This window comes from Odontesthes bonariensis, chromosome 23, assembly GCF_027942865.1.
Source record: "Odontesthes bonariensis isolate fOdoBon6 chromosome 23, fOdoBon6.hap1, whole genome shotgun sequence".
Classification (NCBI taxonomy): Eukaryota; Metazoa; Chordata; class Actinopteri; order Atheriniformes; family Atherinopsidae; genus Odontesthes; species Odontesthes bonariensis.
The window spans coordinates 28,240,580-28,263,642 of record NC_134528.1 but is presented as its reverse complement, the minus strand read 5'-3'; the positions used below and the strand labels follow the sequence as shown (position 1 = coordinate 28,263,642).

Sequence of the window (23,063 nt, the reverse complement as noted above, 5' to 3'; positions counted from 1 at the left end):
GGGCTTAAAAAATAAAGCGTTTTGCTTCTCAAAACAATATGCGTTCAAAAGAGTAATACATTTGCATCACAAAATCTTCCATACAGAAAAAGTCAGACATCACATCGCTTGGCGCTATTTTTGCCTCCCTTGATATCAATGGATTCAGCCACCTGCCGATAGCCGCACCTGTTACGGTGTTTGCTGCTCGGGAGCAGGGGACTGCTCGGTCTGCACGGTTTACACAGCCCGTAGTGATACAAAGGTAGAGAGAAATAGCGCCAAGCTATGTGAGGTCTGACTTTTTCTGTATGGACGATTTTGTGATGCAAATGTATTACCCTTTTGAACGCATATTGTTTTGAGAAGCAAGACGCTTTATTTTTTAAGCCCCAGCCAACTAGCCGGACTACCTTCGTCAACACCAAAACGAGGCTGGAACTCTGCTCACAGGACGCAGCGGGGGGTAAGAAGATGTTCATAAATGATGTTGCTGATATGGGATGTCATACAGCTTCATGTCAAAAGAGGCGAACTATCCCTTTAACGGGTGATTACCATCTGGTTCGGTGGTCTCTGACTGATGCAGAAGTAAAGCTGTGGGTTTCGTCCTCACTTACACTGTAAGCACGTCAGAAAAGGGCTCAGTTTAGGGTGTGATAAGAGGAACTATTCCACAATTATTATAATAATTCTTAGACTGGCTTGGAAGTGATTCATCGAGGCTGTGATGACTATCTTTCAGACTATGAAGAGTGTTTTGGACATTCTCTGAGGAAATGGGGGAATTTTGAGTCACTTATCTTCTGTCTTTAAAGCACAAGACTTTTTATGTTAACCTTACCTTATACAGTAACATTTAAGGAATACCTCTATTATTTTGATTAAACTAGCTCAGTAACAAGAGCAGTCTAGCTTTATGCTTTCTTGGTTATATGAAAAAGCCAAAAAATACTCATAAAGGTCAGTGTCTCAGAAAATGTTTTGCACTATTGACAATTAGATGATGACAAAGTGTGAGCTGAAAGTGAAACGATGACATTTACATATTTCTATGAAGAAATAATTCAAGAAATTTTTTTTTCTCTGATGAATTTGCTGCTTTTAAGCAGCATTGCACAAAACTTGCATTGTGATGCTGTATTTTTGGCCGAGCAGCGATGCACGCCACGCTATGAGGAATAAGGTCCATTACGGTAGATTGCATTTTTTTTAGTGCATCAGCAGCTGTGGTAAGTTCAAATCTGTTTGACTTGCACTGTAAATCAATTTCATCAGTTTAAAAAAAAAAACTTTTCGTGCACTTTCGTGTCCAGTTGACTGTCAAGCTCACTCTCCATTTGCTCATGATGCATTCAGATCTCGTAGGAGGCCATTAGATACACCTGATACTTAACCTCTGACAGTGTTGGACCAAAGTTTATGTGTTGCAATAAGATTTATTTTTTTCTCTTTTCTTCCTCTCACATGTGGATGCTGTGAAAACATTTCTGTGATGAGAATAAAAACAACGGGATTACAACATATCCATAAATAGCCTGTGTGTTTAAGTGCTGTGATTTAATACGACACTGAAATACTTTTGCAGGTTTCCATTTAATGCTACTTTAAACAGGACTTTCACCCAATTTCACCTCAAAGTGAAGTAATGCACTTTTAAGCAAACTAAACGCATTTGACAGCTTTAGTTACTAGCTCCTTTTAAGATGGAAACTTTTCACAATTGTAAACATGACAAGCTTTTAAAATACAACATATTGTTATGGATAGGAAACCTGACTTTTTATGGGTTTAAGCTGTCTATGAGTTAACAACCGCACAAAATAGTGTGTGTGTCCCCCCCTCCAAACTTCACATGGTTTAATTGACTGTTCAAATAATTCAATATCTGACCGATAGAAGATAGAGAAAAAGGCCCAAACACTGGAAGAGGACTTGTGTATCAGAACCAAGGTTTCTCTTTTTTTCTACAATTAAACGAAGACAAAACTGAGATCATTCTGTTTGGGAGCAAAGAGAAGAGGGTCAGCGTTGGTAAATATCTTGAGACTCGGGCCCTTACAATCACTGACCATTAAACATCTGCAGCTCATCCAGAACGCTGCTGCTAGAGTTTTAACCCGGACTAAGAGATCTGAACACATCACAGCAGCTTTAAAATCTTTACTCTGGCTTCCAGTCAGTCACAGAATAGATTTTAAAAGCCTGCTGATGGTTTACAAATCCCAGAACGGTTTAGGACCAAAATACATCTGTGATCTGTTCAGAGAATATAAAGCCAGCAGAGCTCTTAGATCCAAGGACTCAGGTCAGCTGGTCCAGTCCAGAGTCCAGAGTAAACATGGAGAAGCAGCATTTAGCTGTTATGCTGCAAATAAGTGGAACAAACTGCCAGTGGAGATTAAACTTTCACCAAATGTAGACATTTTTAAATCCAGGTTAAAAACATTTCTGTTCTCATGTGTCTATGCATGAAATCTGCACGATATCGTTTAATTTATCCAGACTGTTACTTGTTTTTAATCATTTTAATTATTTTTATTTGTTTCTCGTTATATTCTTGAAATTATTTGTATAGCACAGGAAATGTGCAATACAAATAAATTTGACTTGACTTCATCTGCCAATCATCTCACAACCCCTCAGATTTACCTGGCATTCCTGTACTATGTATGTAATTTAAACTAGCTCCCCCTACAGCAGCTCCAACAACAACTACTAATGTAATAGATAGTCATACAAAATTAATTGTTCGGTGCAAGTGGCAAAATGAGTGATCTATATGGAAGTTTTTCTGTGCCATCAGAGTTTGAATACGAATTTCTAATATCGAATTTTTAAAGCATCAAAATCAGACTTTGAATTTGAAAAACCAACAGTGTAAAAAGAAAATTCAGTCTAAAAAAATTCAACTTCAAAAATTCAGTGGAAAAAGAACCAGACTCAACATCCGGGTAAACAGGGAGAAGCAATCGATCCCTGTCTCAATTCATCAGATCAGCTCAATAGATATTAGTAATATCTATTACTCAATTTTATTAACACAAAATGGCAAATAAAGTAAACTCACTCACCGAAGCACCATCACCCGCGTTGGTGGACATGGCTGATCTGTCCAATATAGCGTAACTTGATTGGCTGCCGTTGGATGAATTGATGTAACAAGGGTTAATTTGACTTGTGTATAATTCCACAAAATTATTGTTTTAATTGTTTTTTATGACATTTATAAGATTAGTCAGGTGGAACTTTCGTTTTTGTTTACTGTTTCTGTACGTTCTTTCATGGGGGAGCAACTTTTGTGACAAAAGATACGGTCCCGCCAAAACTCTTCCTCTCTTTTGTGATGTTCGTGAGGAAAGGTGAGCTCCCATTTTGTCACTTATATTTGTCATTTTATTTTGTCTATGTTGCTCCATATTTCACTTATTTGTGCTATTGTTTGCGTCATTGTAATTGTGCTCTCTTTTGTGATGTTCGTGAGGAAAGGTTGGAGAATAAAAAAGACCTTCGAAAGAGCAGCAGTGTGGTCTCCATCTATTAACCATTAATAACACAACGCAGAGGTTTCATTTTACATTGAGACAGGGATCGATTGCTTCTCCCTGTTTACCCGGATGTAGTCTGGTTCTTTTTCCACTGAATTTTTTGAAGTTGAATTTTTTTCCACAGAATTTTTCGAAGTGGGATTTTTGGAAGTTGAATTTTTTTCCACTGAATTTTTGCAAGTTGAATTTTTTTCCACTGAATTTTTTTTTCCACTGTTGGTTTTTCCAAATTCAAAGTCTGATTTTGATGCTGTAAAAAATCGATATTAGAAATTCGTATTCAAACTCTGATGGCACAGAAAAACTTCCATACTCTTCTGTATGATAACCGATTGTGTAAACAACATTTAACTGTGGAATATTTCCGACAGCCCGTGAAGGCAGCAGCGACATAGACGTGGCCGTGGTGTAGCTGCTGCTGCTGCTGCGTTCAGGTGGCGCAGCGTCCCGTCCGGAGGGGGCAGAGAGGAAGTTCACTCTCTGCACTTGCAGCCTGAGCGGAGCGCCGCCCGCTGCCGGAACACAACAATGGCGACACCCAGTCCGAACGGCAACTCCACAAGCTCCGGCAACATCGTAGGATCCACGTCGCACCAGTTTCACCAACAGACCCAAAGCAGCAGCATGCAAGGTAGACAACGATGGCCTCCGTTTCACCTATTTTTAACTAGAGCCAGTTTAAGTAAGGAACAGATAGCTTATGGCTTCTCAGAAGCAAAAAACACCACGGTCAAGGCAGAGCCTTTACTTCAAAGTTTTCCGGTCATGACTTTCAAAGTAAAATTACGCAGAAGTTTACATTTTGTCTTCACTTGGCAATCGACGAACGGTTGCTAAATTCGGACGACATGCACTTAGGAAAATATGAATGCTAAAACTAGCCAGAATGATGGCAGAGCGCTTCTATTCATTTAAGTAATGTATCCTATCCGCCCTCTGTAACTATGTAATGGCATGCTGTAAGCTAAGTACGAGTCGGTGCTGTTGAGATCTTATTTGCTAATGAGAAACATTTCAGTACCCTATCTACATAACAAATTAGAGTTAATTTAAAAGGTCACAGCCTACAGATTTGATGTACAACTACTCAAGACCCTAAGAGTTGAGTTTTTTGTATATTAATGAACACTGTAGCGTTGGTTAGCAATTTTATTTTAATTTGAAGAGACATTTGCGCAATTTCCGTTTACTTCCCAGCTTTCTTTGCTTTTGCCTGAAATTGCCCAGAGGGAGTACATAGCTAACTGTGTTAGCAGTGATGTAGAAGCTCCAGCAGAGTTGCTGAACAAATATAAGCTTGTTGTGACACAGTTAAAAAATATCGTCCTTTTATCAAGTTTTTCCCTCTTTAATAGTCGCCCAGGAAAAGAAACTGTGAACTAGTGTCGTTTGCATTCGCCAACCGTAATTAGCACAAGGTTGCTAACAAGAAGAACAAGGGGCCTAATCTGAAATGAATTTATTTTCCCAAATAAGGCCACTTTTTACATCGCAAAAGTCATATATTCAACTTTTAACGCAGCTAAAGTTGCTTCTGGAATAATATTCTCTGTGTCAAAGTTCGTGTTTAAAAGCTCGACTTGAGTCGTGTTGCTAATTGGGGTCGAGATTTCACTCTGTTCTATAACGTGCTAGCATAAATGATACTGTTACTATTCTGTAATAAACAACATGTCAAATGTTTTTTTTTGTTTTTAAAGTGTTTTACAACTAGTTTAGTGCGACGTTGAATGTTTGGGGATTCAGCTTAGCCTCTGAGTCCTCACTGAAATCCATTGTCGGACTGGAAGCCCATCCTGGTCGTGACCAAAGCTTTAAACCAGGGGTCTTCAACGTTTTTCAGGCCAGGGACCCCCAAACTGATGCAGAGTTGGAGCAGGGACCCCCCTACTATTTATATGGCATACAATTGTGTTTTATATTTTACGGGGCCTAGTGCCGTGTATAAACATAACTACTCTGTTATTGTACATTCAATACTAAGCTATTCAAATAATACACAGGTTAATATATTCATGTTTTTATTTTAAACATGTGCAAGGTACAAGGTGGCCGTGCCACTGCCATTTATAAACAAACATCTTGTATACAACACTGAGCTATTCAAATAATCCACAGATTTTAACTTTAAACATGCATGTAGATGGGACAATGAATCCTCAAACCATCTGTGGATGCCACACGTTTGCACACAATTTGTGAGAAAAAACTGTTTGAAAAAAAAAAAAAAAGAAACGTTAAAAATCGTCTAATCAACCAAAGATTTCGCGACCCCCCTGCAGTACCTCCGCGGACCCCCTGTTGAAGACCTCTGCTTTAAACTAGATAAAGATACGTTTATTTTTGTTTTGAGTGTGTGTTTGACTAATTTAATCTTTGACGTTTATGAGAAGGCATGAGCTTCAATTCGGCACGAGTAACACGTGTTACAAGCTTAAATGGAATTCCATTTATTCAACAAAAAAAACGCGTGTTCGTGCGGTGTGCTGTCATTTCAGTGGGAAAAGCACGTAAACACATCAGGCAGGATCCTGTCCGATAATGGATGTCTCGGTTTTCCACTGAATGACTGCTGGAAATAAACTTAATACACTACCGTATCTAGGGATCAGCATGATCTGAGTTGCATTTCTTTAATCTGTGACAGATGTCTAGAATCTAATGTTTTATCTTAACCTTTCAGAAATCAACACCTGCTGGAGATGTCAAAATGAAACAGGTATTCCCTCTTATTTTACAAGGTTTTAAGTATGCTCTCCTAAAAGCTTTGTGTTTGTCAAGGCCATATGTAGGCCAGTAAATTCTTTGAATTGTTCCCTATCCACCACCCTCTATCTTCTCTTTAAAAAAAAAAAAGGTTTCTTCTTAAGTGATTTAATTCTGTATAACCTTCCTTTTTTAAAATAAAAAATCTCCACTTTTCTGCACGTTGTTATATTTGTTTCCTCTCCCGCCAATTCCATATTGGAAAAACCTGATGTAGACACAATACAGTAGACAGACCCCATTTGATGAGACACCATAATGCAAAAACCCCTGTCTGGAAGGTCTGTTGTGCAGCAGCACAGATACCAGAATGGTGGCGGGTTCTATTTGTTTTAGAGATAATTTGCAATTCCTAGTGGCTGTGTGTCCACCCTTGCATTAAGCTCAGATGTGCTCCTTTTTTACTGACTTATCAAAGCATATATAAACAGAATCTCAGTCATGTTCCACTGGTATAAAACTCCTTTTCACTTGTCACTTTAAAGTAATTTTCTGCTATCTGGCAAAAAAACGGTTTTATTTTATGGAACGTCCAGTCTTAATGCCATTGCGAACAACTGCGTTATTCTTAGTTCCATGACCTTGTGGAAATTATGAGCATCAATTCACCCGAGGGAACTTTTCTCGGTTATCTTCAGTGCAATGTGACTCCAATTCAATGATTTCTATTCCATTTTATACCTGTTTGTGTGTGTATGGGGAACCATACACACAAAAAACTGTTGTTTTATGACGTGCCACTGAAGAGCTTTATAGGAATGAGTCGATACCACAGGTCATCATTGGTAGACATTTGGAGCAAGTTTTGTTCATACCTCCTTGATACATTCATGGACTAGTTTGTGATGCCGTACAGTAACTTAATCTTTTAGTGGGATACTTTATTGATGGATTCTGTGGTTATCTAAGCTGAAATAACTTACTCTGCTTAGATCTGGGCTACTGTAAAGTGAGTTTTTGCAATTTCAAACAACTCAAACCTCAAAAACTTGATTTCTCTTTACGCAAACACCATGTATAAAGTGAATCTTGCACCTTTTGCTTTAGAAAGTTAAGACCTTTGCAAAGATTAAAAAGATAGAAATTGTAGGTGCTGTTCATTCAGTTTCACTATCTCACAGCATTTTTGGATTAAACTGGGGGAATTATAAGTCACAGCTGGTCAGCGGTAAGAATGCCTGTCCTCTTTTGATTCTCCACACTAACCGACTGACGTCTGTCTAACAAAGGCAAAGCAGGGACATTTATACATTTAAAAAAATTTTTTTTGATCAAACAAGTTCAAAATGACAAATGCAACTGAATGGTATAATTTGTTTGTTCCTTCCATTTTCTTAGCAAACATTACTCGCTTACTTTGCTAGGCAGCCAACTTGGTATGAACTAGGTAAAATTGATGTTAGAGTGCCCCCTACTGGCTCTTAAAGCTAATTGCCTCCAACAGTCTGATTTACTTAGTGACTTTTGATTTAGAATGGTTTGCTGCATTTCAGAATATGCTCTTGAAAGTTGATATTCTGACTACAGAAGCTTTAATGTTTTGAAATACAAATCACTGTCACCAGCTTTGTACAAAACTTAATCTTATTTTTGTGGAAAAATTTGAGCTAAGTTTTCGAGCTCGCTTGAACAAACCAGATCATGGTCTCTGCAATTTGGCTTGAAATGATGTTTTTTAAATGAATTCATTTTTTAATTTTTTGTTTGTTGCAAAAAAAAGTATTGTTTATATGATAAGATATTCTGTAAGAGAGTTAAATGAAGGTATTTGTTTTGTATATTTATTAGCCATTAGCAAAATTAGCTAATTGATTGCCATTGCTCCTACTTTAAACACCTTTCCCCCTATTAACACAATCCTGAATGCATTTGAAAGTATTCTAATTTATTTACTTTAATGAATTATCCAAAAAATGGGGGTTGTATTTTGCGAGAGATCACATTTTGATGCATGATCTAATTTTCCATTGTTTAAACAAAACTTGGCATTAAATGAAATACAAAGGTTAGCTTTTTTTTCCACAAAAGTTTGATTAGAAGTTCGACACCACTTTTTATGTCTTTCTGATAAACACAAAGCTACCACGAGACTAGCAGCCTGTCAACTATATCCATTAATGTAATGGCACAAACCACTAGTTTTGCATGGTTAGCAATGGCATATGCAAAGAAAAACTCTCAGCACTCCAGTGATGAGTGGCATCTGCCAGTTGAACATGACCATCGTGCAACACTGTGCGTTGTATACCGGACAAAACAAGAATGGCATACAACCATTTTTCAGTTAGTAGTATTAAGGTCAGAACGGTGATGGGTTTTGCTTATGGACTACATTTGACTAATTAAAACTGAGCCAGTCTTCATTTCACTGGAAATCCAGTGTAATAAAATCACATGCAGTTGCATGGCAGTGCACTGACTCAGACCCACCAAACTCTGGCACTTCTTTTAGCAGCTAAGCACAGTCACAGTAATCTGCCCTGTTTTTCACGAGCAGCCGATTCTTGTCAGGTTGACACTTGGTAATAACGAGCCACTCACATTCAAACAGGCCCAAAGGAATTGTAGTAAAATGTTTTTTCTTTACTTCAGGGTTTCAGATAAGCCTGTCTGGAGTACCCCAAAGTAAGCATTAGACTTGCACACAAAGCAAACTGACCTCTACTCTTTATGGGTACCCCTCAGTAGTCTAAAGTGGCCTCCGTCCTTCAGCGCAGCTCAGTGAGCTCATGTCTGTTTGTTGACCTAAGACTTCACATACTGCTGTTCAGCGATATTGAGGGTCAGCTTCTCCTTTCTTGTTCATATATAATTGGATAAAACAAACAAAACCGGGAGCCGCTGTATACTACTGAAACGGCCTGTGTGGTGTTCTGGTAGTTGGGGAGTCTGTCCACTGTTCACTGCTATTAACTGTCACGAAATTCAGTCATGGCCAGGAAATATTCCGTTGCACCGGGGCTTAACGGTTGAGGGATCTGTTTGCACTCAGGAGCTTTTGGACAGGGCATGGCAAAGAGGACTCAACACTGGACCTTTGATAATACCTAAACCTAAATACCAGCTCAATTCTGGAGATGTACCCTTACAGGGGACTGTGAGTTCACCTGAACCCCTTCAGCTCTAATAGTTGAATTTAATGAGATTTTCTGACGTCTTATTTCGGACTGAAGAGATGTCTCAGTGTTGGGTCACTTTGATATCTTAAGGGAACTGTGAAGGTTTGAATTGCACATTTTGACAAAGGTCATCGCAGGGATTCCCAATGCCAACCTTTTTACTGACTGCCAGTCTTTTCTAATGAGCTGAATACATGTTGCATGTCATTTCTTCAAAAGCATACAGCTGTAAGAATTGTTGGAGCATTGGGAACCTCTGCATAAATGGGCACTTTGCTTGTATTCAAAATGCATAATGTTGCCTCTTCTTGAGATAACCCCCAAGGTTTTATTCCTCACTGTTCTTTAGTAGTTTGATTTACTTGTACAATGTTGAAAAACAACAAAAACAAACTATCATATCAAATTTTTGAGACATAAATCTGTAAAGATTGCTTATCCGTCACACGAAGGCTTATCTCAAGTGTGTATAGGCAAACGTCACTGAGGCGAGGCAATCATTTTATCACACCCTGTGTTTCGCCTGTTTGCGCCAGCAGGGTGAACCCACATTGTGGCGTGCATGTTGTGGCAACCTGGATCTGTTCCTCTCTTTGTCCTGCCAGGTAAACGCAAAGCTCTGAAGCTAAATTTCGCCAACCCTCCAGTGAAACCCAGCTCCAGGCTCCCAATCAATCCCACCGCACCCTCTTTCCAGAACCCTCACATGTAAGTAAGGCCTGTCTGAGTGGGATGTCATGTTAGCGCTTTAGTGTTACGTTGGGTTTTCAGTTTTCATTCAATGTCTTCCAAAGCTTTTTTGTGTCTGTTACAAAGCTCGACCCAAAGGGAGTGGTTCACTCCCCACGAAAACACTGCACCTGAACTGTCCAGGCTTTTCTCTTTTATTTCCCTGCATCACCATGAACGAGTTCAGTGCACCTCAAGCACTCAATTACTGTCTCATCAAGATTTTTTGCTTAACAATTCAAAGTTGCACATTAAAAAAACGACAGAATGAAATTACACAACTTATATATATTTAAAAAAAAAATAAGTCTTTTGACTGATAACATGAACAGTCAGCTGTTTCTGCTTTTTGAGTATAAAGCAACAGGTTTAATGCAAACTGTGTTTCTGTTTCAAGTAGCGATGCTTGGAATAGCCCTGGTATGCAACAGAAATGATTGTCCGAATCACTGGAATTTCACTTCCAAATTTGCACTCTAATTAGATGGAAACGCGTGTATTGAGCGACTGCCTTGTTTTCTGCCATATTTGAGCAGTCAGAGCAGACTTTGGAGAGCGAGTTCTTAAAGAGACAGGAGCTAAAACATTTTTAAAAAAGAGGCGTGTTTAGCTCCAGCTCCAGTTATGCTGGAAATAAACTGAATGCTTTGAGCAGATATTTTCCACCAGTCAAATCACCAAAAAGCTCCTGATTACATTCTTGTTGGAGCCTTAAAGAGTTTCCTCATTGCAGTTGAAATATTTCTCACGTCCATTTTTTTAAATGTATACTGTACGTTCTTGTCGAGGTTCCACCCTTTTACTTCTTCCTACTTCCACTTCTCTGTGGCCTATTCTTTTCACGCCACTCTGTACGTCACCTCGACCCGTCTGATCCTTTTCTCCCCGCCGGGTTTTCTAGAGAGCGCCTGCGGACACACAGTATCGAGTCATCCGGGAAGCTAAAGATCTCCCCGGAGCAGCACTGCGACTTCACTGCAGAGGATCTGAGAGACCTCGGGGAGATCGGCCGCGGGGCGTACGGCTCCGTCAACAACATGGTCCACAAACCCACGGGCAAGATCATGGCTGTAAAGGTGAGCTGCAGACAGACTCTACCATAGGCCGGAATGCAAGTGCGTGCAGCTGAGCAGAGTTGTGTTTCATTCATTCAGAATTTCTGGAGCAATTCTGTGCTTAAATGCAGATAGAAAGTAATCTGGAACCCCCCCCCCCTAATCGTAACCTGCCAGTACCACGCCTCACCCCTCCTTTTTGCAGAGCACCCGTTTCTCTTGGTGATCATGTTGAGGTGGTCCTCTCCCTTCCACAGGGTCGCTGGGAGCCATTCGGGTGGACAGATGACCACGGCGACTTGATCCCCAAGTGAAAAAAAAAAGAGGCACTTTTTGTACTTGCAAAGGGGGAGGGTACGGGTAAGAGGAGGAATCGAGATTTGATTATCTGAGACCTACACTAAACAAGAGCGAAGTGCTACGATCCTTGAAAAAAAGTTCCAAATCATCATCCCTGTGAAATCCTCCGCTAAAAGCTGTGTTTGTCGATCTTTGTGGATTTTTGTGTCAGAGAAGAGTCGGGTGTGTGGTTAGCTGATCTCTAGAAGTACAGAATTTAAAAGCAGCTGGATTTGTTTGTCTTTGTTTTTCAGTCACGAATGACTGAAAAACTCATGGAATCAGAGTGTGAAATGTAAGTTTTTAGTCACACATGCGTCCATGACCCCAGCGTATACGGATGTCAAAAGATTCATTGCGCTCGAGATAATTTGAATGAGATCCTACTCGCTGTCTCACACACATCTTTTTTTTTTTTTTTACTCTACGCATATTATTGTACATTTCTGAGCCCATCGCACATTTTGAAATCCAGCATTCCTTTAAGGCAGGGGTCGGCAAACCGCGGCTCTTTCATCTTTATACCGTGGCTCTGCGTGGATTGGGAAAATAAATAAATAAATATCCAATTCAAGTGTATTTTATGTGTTAGTTCGATTTTTTTAATTTTTTTTTATTGTAGTTCTAAATTGGAAGATTATTGTGATCTTGAAATATTAAAATAAAACTATATTTCATTATTTTTCGTTGCTGAAGATATGCGTCACACTCGAGACTTTCAACTCCACGTAGGCCAAGTATGGAGAAATGTAAGAAAAGAAAAATATCTGAAGAAAATGGAACATTTGATGATGCCTGGGCAGATTCGTTTGCATTTACCTCTGACGAGAGTGGCTTTCCAGTAGGCCTAATTTGTGGTGAGAAAGAAACCTTCAACTCGTCGTGTTTTTTTAATTATTATTATTATCTTTTCAAGAGTTCAAAATGTTCAAAATGTGTTCATTACATAAATAAAATAAAATTTTAGCACTTCATGGATTTTGTAAGCAACACACTATAGTTGTTTATTCAAAGCTTTAAGGTAAAAAAACAATATCTTCATTTTAGATGTAGAAAAGTATTAGTGGGCTCCCGGTGTTTTCTTTTCTGTGGGAACCGGGTCCAAATGGCTCTTTGAGTGTGAAAGGTTGCCGACCCCTGCTTTAAGGTAACTGTCATCCCCCAATGAGTTCAGGTTTTTACACATTTTAACCTTCAACCACAGAGGAAAATCACAAACATGATTTCCTGTCGTCTTATGCTAGCCCTATTCCCCTGTCAACAGAGGTTATTATTAATGCAGCAAAGGTGTAATGATAAGGGCTTGAATCCTTCAATGAAAACTGGTCGGTGTAGTTGGACGGTCTGGAAGCTGCAAGACAGAAATGTGTGTGTGTGTGTGTGTGTGCGCTCCTCAGAGGATTCGCTCCACTGTGGATGAGAAGGAGCAGAAGCAGCTGCTGATGGATCTTGACGTGGTGATGAGGAGTAGTGACTGTCCCTACATTGTCCAGTTTTATGGCGCCCTCTTCAGAGAGGTCAGACACACCCACACCGACCTCGCTTGATCGTTTTTAAGCACTGCCTGTGGTCTTTGTTTGTCTTTAGTAATTGATGTGGCATTTCCCTTACTGCCATCATAAAACAGGTGCAGGCAGTAAATATTATGGATGCTCCAGGTGACTTATGGATCTCTCTCTTTGTTTCAGGGGGACTGTTGGATTTGTATGGAGCTTATGGCTACCTCATTAGACAAATTCTACAAATATGTATATTGTGCATTAGATGACGTCATTCCAGAGGAAATATTAGGGAAAATAACATTAGCGGTAAGTCTATTTTACAGCGGTAAGTACATTTTACATGTCACGGCACGTGGAGCATCAGAAACTGACCAGAAAGTTTTAATTTTGTCTCCCAACAGACCGTTAAAGCACTGAACCACTTAAAAGAAAACTTGAAAATAATTCACAGAGGTAAGTTGTTTTCTGAACTCTTTCTTAACTCCCAATTCGTGTTGCTCCATGTGGAATTGTCTCTTTAACGTCTTTGCAGACATCAAACCTTCCAACATTCTAATGGACCGAAAGGGTAATATCAAACTGTGCGATTTCGGCATCAGCGGTCAGCTGGTGGATTCCATAGCAAAGACCAGAGATGCGGGCTGCAGGCCTTACATGGCGGTAAGCAATCAGAGGAAGCTGAATTTTAGAGTGTTTTATAGACTGTATGAAGAAAAGAGACAAACAAAAAGTTTCTGACAGGAACTGATGCAGGATGAGTCATGGAATATTTTTGTTTGTGTGTTTTTTTTTTTTTTTTCAGCCTGAAAGAATAGACCCCAGTGCTTCCAGACAAGGCTACGATGTCCGCTCTGATGTGTGGAGCTTGGGAATCACTCTGGTAAGACAAATAAGTAATTTGTCAAGTTTATCAAGAATCAATGCTTTTGTTCTGTCAGCAGAGCTGTTGTGATGAGGCCAAAGTGCTCTTTAAGCTAATCCGAGGCCCCTGTTTGTGTTTGCTTTCAGTATGAGCTGGCCACAGGAAGGTTCCCTTACCCTAAATGGAATAGTGTTTTTGATCAGCTGACACAAGTAGTGAAAGGAGAGCCTCCCCAGCTCTGCAACTCAGAGGACAGGCAGTTCTCCCCCAAGTTCATCAACTTTGTTAACCTATGGTAAGCGTAAATCAATAGATTACGATTAGAAGGTTTACGGGGTATTCTCTGGGTGTTGGGGCCCCAGAGACACCTTGCACTTGCCACGCTGCCTCTCAGGTGAATCCAACATCATCTCAGTCTTCCGCTTACAGTGTTTATATCACATGTACTCTCTGTCTGTCCAGCCTTACAAAAGAGGAATCAAAAAGGCCAAAGTACAAGGAGCTTCTGGTGAGTTGCGCAAGTTATTTTGAAATTTAAATTCTCTCTTGTTCAGTCATGGAAGGCCAGCATCATCAGGTTCAGAGTGTCAAAGTGGCTTATAGTTCCACTTTTGTATTTTCAAAGTCAAATAACTACAGATCAGCTCCAACTTTGTGACCTTGGGCTCGTGGGCCTGTTGTTAGGCTTTAAAGACTCTTATATGAAACAATCTGATATGAAATAACTTCCTTTTAATCCAAACAAAGAAGATGATCTTCAGTTTAATACATTACTTTTGAAAAATGAATTGTTTAGAAGTAGAAGAGGAAGCTTCAAAATTAAGATGAAAATAATGTTTTGTACTGGGGCCAGATTACTACATTAAAGCTAAAGTAGCCAGCAAAATTCCCTTTAAAGTGAAGTTGTGTCTAAAACAAGAATTTGAATGATCTGTCTTTGCTTTACTTGAATCTTGACAGCATATATTTAGTGTCTTAAAAATCTTCAAATTTGAATATAAGCAGGGTGAAGTTAAGCATTATCTTAAATTGCTAATATTCACTGCTTTTAAGATTTGTGCTTATGCTACATCCATGTGTGTAGTCATGTAGTCTCCTTGCTCTGGCAAACACCTGAAGCGATATTTCATTTTTTGTTAAGTTGGATTGTAAAAAGTTACGATGAGTTCTGAGCGCCTTAGCTGCATGAGACAGAAGTCAGATGGCAAACATCTGTCCCACGTTTTGAGTAGCTGCTCGCTTGGCTCATCTGTTAGCCCGCTACTCATAAGTACTCTACACACGATCCGATTCAGCGCATATTTGAGAGGTTAGGCAAATCTTCTAGCTTACCAAGGAACAACTAAGAGCTCAACGATGCACAAATAATCCTAAAAAAATGTGTGTGTCTTTACCCCAGAAACACCCCTTTATTCTGATGTATGAGGAGCGCTCTGTGGACGTCGCCAGTTACGTGTGTCGCATCCTGGATCAGATCCCAGCCTCTCCCATCTCTCCTATGTATGTTGAATGATGCCAAGGAGGGCGCTCCGGTTGGGTGGGGGTCGCACAATGTGGAGTGGGCGGACACTCGGCTTGTGATGCAACGCGTGTCATTTTAGCCCCCAGAGTTCCGTAAGATCACCGTTGTGTTCACTTCTTCCAAAGATCAAAGGAAATAAATCCAAATTACCCAGTGCAATGTTAAGAGGATCAACCTTTTTCTTCTCCCATCACCTCATTGTAAAATCCCCCAAATATTATCATCCATTTCCACCCAGAAAGACTTGAAGACGTAGCATTGTCTTAGTAGAATGCAATGCATCTTTTTACGTGACAAAAGGAATAGAGTATACATATATGGAATATATATATACTTGAACTCGTACACAAAAACAGATTTTACCAAATAAAACCTTGTGACGCTCAAGATGTGTGAACAAATTAGCCACCTAATGGATTGTACATTGTGGACTGTATGTGTGCATCTGTGTTTTTTTTAACTCTAAACTGTTGACATGTAAAGATGTATGCTGATAGACCTACTGTCTAAAAACACACACTTTTCACGCAGTATGTTGTGAGCAGCTTCACACACTGTAAAAGACTAAGAATGCAAAGGTGTGTCTCTCCAGAAAGCTCATAGATTTGGTAGGGTGGCTTTACTTCTTTTACCCCCCCCCCCCCAAAAAAAATGCAATCTGTGAGAGCTTGTCTTGATATGTGATTGCCTAATGCTGGCCTCAGTTTGTACTTTACATCTTTTTGTTTAGGTCACCAAGCTAAGCATGAGGTATTCCAATCGATGATTCCCTCTGTTGATATTTTTAAACAGTGAAACAACTTGGTCATTAATATTAGAAATGTATTAGACTTTTAAAAAAAAAAAAAATTACTCCATCAGAGGACACACCATGAGACGGGCCTATAGTTTAACACACACAAACGCACAGTTTCATAAAAAAAACAGCTGAAAGAAGAGGATAACGGCTACAGAAACTCACACTGAGCTGGAATTATGTTAGCAGTTAGCTAATTTGGTTCCTGAGTGCTAATATCAGATGAGTCTTGCTCATGTTCGACTCCATATTTAGGTGACTTTCTGTTTCAGAACAATTTCAAGGTGGAAAATTAAAAACTTGCTTTTATTGAAATTGATCTCTAAATTTTACAACCATGGCACATTAGACACTGAACTATGACACTTATGATTATTATTAATTAATTGAATTCCAATTGGCTTGAATTGGACTTACTATCTAAGTGCCTTGAGATGACATTTGTTGTATTTGGCGCTATATAAATAAAATGAATTGAACTGTCGACACTGGGTTGCAAAGAGTATTTTAGATCGGTTTTAGGCTAAAGTGATGTAACATTGACCTGGTAATCTGCCACACTATATCAACTGGCAAATGTAACAGTCAATGCTAGCTAAAAACGAGAAGCTCTTTGCTAATAAGAAAAGGGACATGGTAGAAAGTGTATGACTGCTAGTTTTGTGCAACACAGAATACAGGAAGATAACATTGAATTTCTTTACTACACCTTATAAAGAAACTTGTCAAACGTCCGGTTCACATTGTGTAGATCAAGTAAGACTTGCCACTTCTAGCTAACAAGCTAACGGTAAATGTTTTGCTCTGTCTCATTGTCGCCAAAGAATTGGGTTGAAAGTATTTTACGCAAATAAAATATTTTTGTCCAGTATTGCAGTCGGAAATAGTTTTTCTTTTTTGGGGGGGCAAATCAGGGCATGTTGCTAGTTTACTAAAAAATATCGTTACAATACTCAAACACAACTGCTAATAAACTTTTGAACAACTTAAACAATGTTGCTTCGTCTATTTGATTTCAGCTTAGGTTTAAAATCTCGCTGACATTAGATATTTTTCAACCTAGTTGGACAGAAAAAGTACCTTGAAAAACGTACTAAAGTCAAATATTCTTAAACGACTGGGTTATCTTCTTTTTTTTTTTCCACACATTGTTAGTAACAAATTTTTCTGAAATAAAGATGCTTAGTTTTGTGACTACAACAAAATGATGGCATACAAGAAGGACAAATTGTGAAGTTAATCCAATGCTACCTTGCCGGATGTAACGTTACTTTAGGATATTCTATCCACAGATGTATATGTATATGTATATAGTCATTTGTAATCTGCTGCTCCTGGCAGGTTCTGCTCAAATGTTTATGGTTCATGCCTGAACACGGATGATCAAATCAGGTTGGGGAAGATATGTGGGTGCGAAATGAAAACGTTTCATTTTGAGAATGAGCCTTAGTCCTCAGTAGCCTGTCATAGCACTGTACAGTTAAACTCATCCACACTGATCACAGATCCACCGTGCTGCCACACAGTCGAGCAGCATTAACTACATTTTTTAAAAGTCCTGGCAGGGGTTTCCTGCCCCCCCCTCCTCTAACAATAAAAGAAAAATAAATGAATGCATAAAAACTGTAAATGCTGCTAAATCACATTGTCCACTTCCACACGACTGTCAGGAGAAGAGGAACACCCCTCCTCACGTAGTCGCTGCTCTTTGGCTTGCACTGGTGATAACGTTTCCAAAAATGTGTTAAATTCCGATGCAGCTCCATAGTCCAGAACATGTTGCTCCGCCTGTATGTTGTCTTGTATGCCTTCATCAGCGCTGATTTACTGGAGTTTGCCATTTTGGGTCATGTGAAGGGTGAGATCCACCTGCTGTCCTTCACTCACAGAAAGCCACGTCCACCAGGCAGACTTACTCGCCCCCTAAATGGAAGGACAAAGATCACACCTCTTGGAGTTAACTATGAAAGCAAACTGAACAGACGGTGGTATTCTGTGCTACGCTGCAGGGTCCATCACATAATAAGTCCCCGGAGCAGAAACTTTTACTCATGTTTTTATTTTGACAATCTCTAAAAAGATGTCAGCAAACAATGTTAAAAAAAAAACAGTCTGTTTGTTGAACTGAGCCTGAATCTCCTCGGTTTCTCTGCCGAAAGATGGACAACCCAGTAAATCTTAAGAGCTAACGTCACTATGCTTTGGATTTTGAAAAAGCTCAGCCATTTTCAAAAACAGACGGCAGCTGCACTGTGACTCACATGCAGGAGTAAATTGTGTATTTGCTGAGGACTATTTTCTTTAGCTGAATAATGTGCAGTCGGGCTGCATCTCCAGACAGCACACATATGTGTGGGATTGAGCCAAAATGACATGCTTAACATGCTTTGGTAAGGACAATTAAGAAAATATAGAACAGCATCACCCTAATCAGCAATATATGGAATACCAGTAATGTAAGCGCCATTTTGATACAGCCTGTGTGATATTAGGCCAAAAAGGTACACACCGTCAAAAGTCAACTGTCACATTATACAAGATTAATGATATGAGTCTGTTGGAATTTTACTGTTGTTACTCTTTCAACTTGATATGGAAACTCAAAAATTCCTCATAAGTGATCAAAGTCTCTGTTTTGGGACTTTTCCCATTTATTTATGTTTGAATGTTTTTTTCCAAAAGGATTTCTTCAGCCATTTTAAATGTTGTAGCTTTAATGGAGTTGAATGACTTGCAAGTTACAAAGGCTCCTATCGGCTGGAAAATCCAAAACCAAAAAGTTTATCCTTCATGACACACTCAGCTGGAGTTTCTAGAAATGCCCCGCACTTGATTTATTATATGGGTCTTTACAGGTGTCCGCTGTGTTCCAAAATGGCTACCACTGTTTGGGTGTACAGGGGGAACTCCAGGGTCACTTCTTTGTGACGGACTAGTTCAATTCTTTTGGCCTGTTAGGGAGGATAAAAAAAAAAACTTACAGCCAGGTTGGTGGAGGTGCATCGTAGACTGGACTGGCGCTGTTCTTAGCATTTCTGTCTGTAATGGAAAACAGTGCAGACAGAGGCGTTTCGCTGTGGACGGTCTCCAGGTTTCTTCTTGTGACATTGGATGCGTTTCCAGGAAGCTACCTTGCCACTGGTGAATATGAATCTCTAGGGTACATGTTGTACAAATTACAATTTACTAGAATGTTCATACTAGGATATAAGATAATATTAAGGGCAATGAAAATGATATTGTATCTTTATCAAGGGTTACAAATAAAGTTCCCATGGAAAAGACTGAAAACCTGTATGGTGTTCTTCTTGTGAATTGGGAATGAATAAAAAGCAACTGCAGAAATTATTTTGCTGTGATAATTTTATTACTCATCTTTCTTTGGAATACAGGAATGCTGGCAAAATACCTTTTTTTTTTTTTTTCTTTTTTTTTACAATAGAAAAGCAAGTTGGTGGCCAAGCAACATACAAGCTCCTGTCAGATGTGATTTTTTTTTTCTAGATTAGGGACAATTATTGCAAAGTTAATAAAATGGCTAAGGCGAGAAAATATTCTTACAACAGAAGATGGAGAGTGAAATTGTTATCTTCTTATGGTGACATCACACCGTACAACCCATTGAACAAGTGTAACAATAAGCAACAGAAAAAAACAGTAATTGGTCAAGACAAAAAGTGAAACCTACGTTTACATGACATATAAGACAAATGCACTTGTTTTTTTGGGGGGGGGGGGGTAGTCTCATACTTTTTTTCCTGAGTGTTGGATAAGTAAATCAACATCTCTTTCATACTTTTGTGGCTTTAGAAAAAAAAACAAGATACTTGGCGACCAAATGCCCACCTGAAACTCAAAAGTCAGTTCACAAAGCAATGGCTGACATCACCATGGAAAAATCGGTTGCTTTTATACTTATTGTGGTTGCTACTTTGATTTGGAAAGAAACACTAGCTGTGCTAACGCTGTTGCTAAATTAGCTTGACGGGAACATAGATATTTGTGGGCATTTGTCGTTGCTGGCAGCTGCAATGAATTGAAAAATGCTTAATTTAATCCTCAAGGGAAATTCTGTATCTTGGTGACTGCAAAAAGATGGTGACTGCTGCAGTCCTCAAAATACTTGGAAGCCATAAAAATATCAAATTTAAGATTTTATTGATGAAAAGTAGACCAGAACCTAAATAAAATGACCAAACCAAAGACTAGATCGACATCAATTGCCAATGTGATCAGCCATGGTTTTAGAAGAACTCACGCCAGTTAAAACCAAATAACTGTTGAGTTTTAGCCATGCAGGTGATGGATGAGCGAGCCAAGCAGGCCTCCATGGATGTTATGGTGTTGTGTTGCTGGTTGAGGCTTTATAATAAGCAGAAAGACATGAAAGTAGTATCAAATTTCAATAGTTTTTTTTATCTAACACGTGGCAAAAAAGTGTTCATTCCCCCAAATGTCTAAACTAATACATGAGTTTTTACATGCGTACAATTACTGACCAAAGCTGAAACCTTGGACAGGATCAGGCACACATTCAGTCAGGCAATTTGATTTGTTGGCACGTGCGCTACTGCTGGAAAAGTTGAGGACAGCTCAACTTTCCACTTCCAGCTACGCTAGTAAAGCAAATCAATTTGGTGTAAAACAAGTGAAACAAGATAGTTGAATCCTGAAACGTATACAGTGAAACCTGCCTCAGAAGTGTCTTAGTCTTAAGTTCTCATATTAGCCTAATCATTGCATTGGCCGGTTATGGTGCAAGTTAAATCTAGGTTTATATGAAGTATTCACAGTTAAGATCTGAATATATTACACGTTCATATTCACAAGTGCTAACAATGGACATTTCCAATTTATTAATGATTGTTCAAGAAAAAGTTATTTAAGAAAACATGGCTTTTCAAAGTGGTTCCTTCATTTTGCATCACATTTTTAAGAAAGCTGATTAGTGAAGAAGTGGCAGTGGTCAATAATGGTAGTTTCTTGGGATATCAAAAAGAGCCCCAAATCGGTGAGAAAGGAATGTCAGTATAAATTACATGATCAAGTATAAATATAAAATCACAAAATAAATAACTGTGATTGGCCTGGAAACAGAAATGTTGAAATTTGTGAAGACAAAAGTTCTACATCAATTTTTAAATTTGTCTTCTTTGCCTGGCTTTATCAAAAATTTGCATGATGAAGCTTTCTAAATGAATATTTGTCTATAGCTCCTACGGAATAGTAATTTCATAAAGAATTGTAAGGGGACAACAATATATATAAATATATATGAAATATAATAAAAAGCCTTTGCAAATAAGGCACAGTTTGTCTGTTGCTTAAAACTGATAAGACCAGAGCTCTTTTAAAGGCACCACCTTTACTCATAACGTCTTCCTGTGGATAAATATTCCAAATAGTGAAATAAACACGTAAAAGAAAAGAAGTTCCTTCAAAGGTACAGAATGACAACCGTTCCTACACACATTTTCTAAGCTCAAGCAGACCGTGATAAAGTGTGCATTAAGCTGGAGGTGCACAGTTCGTTTTTTTCCTTTTTTTCTTTTAAATCCTATTTATGTCAAAGGATGAACTGATTATATAAAACACTTAATTTGTGGTTTGTGTCCTCTCCCATTCCACTGACAAAATTTTTGGATGTCAGCTTGTCAGTACATATAGTTGTAATATTTACAATATGGCCATCACCAAGCAATCCAACTCAACTTGTCTTTTCAATTAGGATTTGTTTCTGTTTTTTTTCCCAGTAACCAAACAAAGACCCAAAAGTGTACAATGATCAAATTGTTTCCTCAAGCCAAGGTGGTGTAACACTGATACTGCATAAAGTGTTTGCATAAAGTACTTTCATTGTGTCCATACATAGAGTCCTCCATGTGTCCACTGTCATACTTCAATGGCAATTGTGCGCATCGTTGTCCAAAAAGGACAAACATCATGTCAAAGATCACCTGGTCTTTGGTTTCTGGGTATGACAACAACACAACATGATTTAAGTATAATGAAGAAGTCAACATAGAATTCTGTAGTACGTCTTCTGACTCAGCCATCAACCTTCGGATGTTGACTAAGTGTACTAAATGTAACATTCCACCAAGTTATAGCAAAGACCAAATCCTCCCACTTTGACTGAAGCTAGTAGAATTGAATTGTTCTTTGGTATTACTGTTTCCGGTGTCGGGCAGGGTTGCTTTCACCAGTGCTCCAGATGAAGGTCCATGGCAGAGTTCAAGTTAATGTCTGTTACATCCAGGAACTCGGTGTTAAAAATGCTGGGCACACTGGGCTGAGCGACGCTGTAGGCTGTGGCGGAGCTGGGTGGCGTCAGGTCCAGCCACTCCATAGTCTCCCATGGCGTTTCACTGAAGGTCATGCTGACCATCCCCTGCACCTCAGGGACGGCAGACGCCTTGCTGCTAATGGGAGACAGAGGGGTGTCCATTAAATCTCTGTTGGTAAGAAGTTTGTCCTGTTGTGGATGGTGAGGATGGCAGTGATGGTTGTGAGGGCTGCTGTACCCATCCACATCTCTGTTCCCGCCGTCTTCCTGGCCCCCGTCCTCGGCACCCATTTTTTGAGGGGTCATCTCCCCTCCCCGGCCCAGCAGAGTCTGCAGATGGCCCTCGGCGATGTGGTTGGGCGCGTGGTCGTAAGGGAGCTGGTTGGGGGACAGGTGTTCGTAGTACCGGTGGAACCTCGGGATGAGGAGGCCGGGACACCCTGGGGACACAGTAATGTGAGGCACAACTTTGGTTACAGAAGACCTCCCCCTCTCTTCTCTGGCATTAGCTGGCATCTCTTGAAGAGAAAGAGGAGAGGAGGGAGGGTCACAGCGAGTAC

The 23,063-nt window shown here is 39.4% G+C and overlaps 2 protein-coding genes across 12 annotated transcripts in view; one reads left to right on the top strand and one right to left on the bottom strand.

Annotated features, from left to right (window-relative positions):
- Window positions 1-3,950: 3,950 nt before the first annotated feature.
- map2k4b (mitogen-activated protein kinase kinase 4b) lies at window positions 3,951-19,565 on the top strand. Of its 2 annotated transcripts, XM_075457402.1 has the most exons (13): window positions 3,951-4,158; window positions 6,211-6,246; window positions 8,886-8,918; window positions 10,018-10,120; window positions 11,043-11,217; window positions 12,933-13,052; window positions 13,224-13,343; window positions 13,439-13,490; window positions 13,570-13,697; window positions 13,840-13,917; window positions 14,046-14,194; window positions 14,362-14,407; window positions 15,299-19,565. In XM_075457402.1, the coding sequence occupies exons 1-13, from the start codon at window positions 4,056-4,058 to the stop codon at window positions 15,410-15,412; spliced, it is 1,257 nt and encodes a 418-aa protein (XP_075313517.1). In that variant the 5' UTR covers window positions 3,951-4,055; the 3' UTR covers window positions 15,413-19,565. The 2 variants fall into 2 exon arrangements, with proteins under 2 accessions (XP_075313517.1, XP_075313516.1); XM_075457401.1 differs by lacking the exon at window positions 8,886-8,918 and having other exon boundaries at window positions 3,966-4,158.
- The window catches only part of myocd (myocardin), a 182,075-nt gene continuing 178,574 nt past the window's right edge, over window positions 19,563-23,063 (bottom strand). For 7 of the 10 annotated variants that reach the window (XM_075457391.1, XM_075457396.1, XM_075457397.1 and 4 more), the window contains one exon: window positions 19,563-23,021. In XM_075457391.1, the coding sequence (XP_075313506.1) occupies window positions 22,417-23,021 (605 nt within the window). In that variant the 3' untranslated portion in view covers window positions 19,563-22,416. The remainder of the gene's footprint in view (window positions 23,022-23,063) is intronic. The other 3 variants (XM_075457393.1, XM_075457398.1, XM_075457395.1) reach the window with 2 other exon arrangements.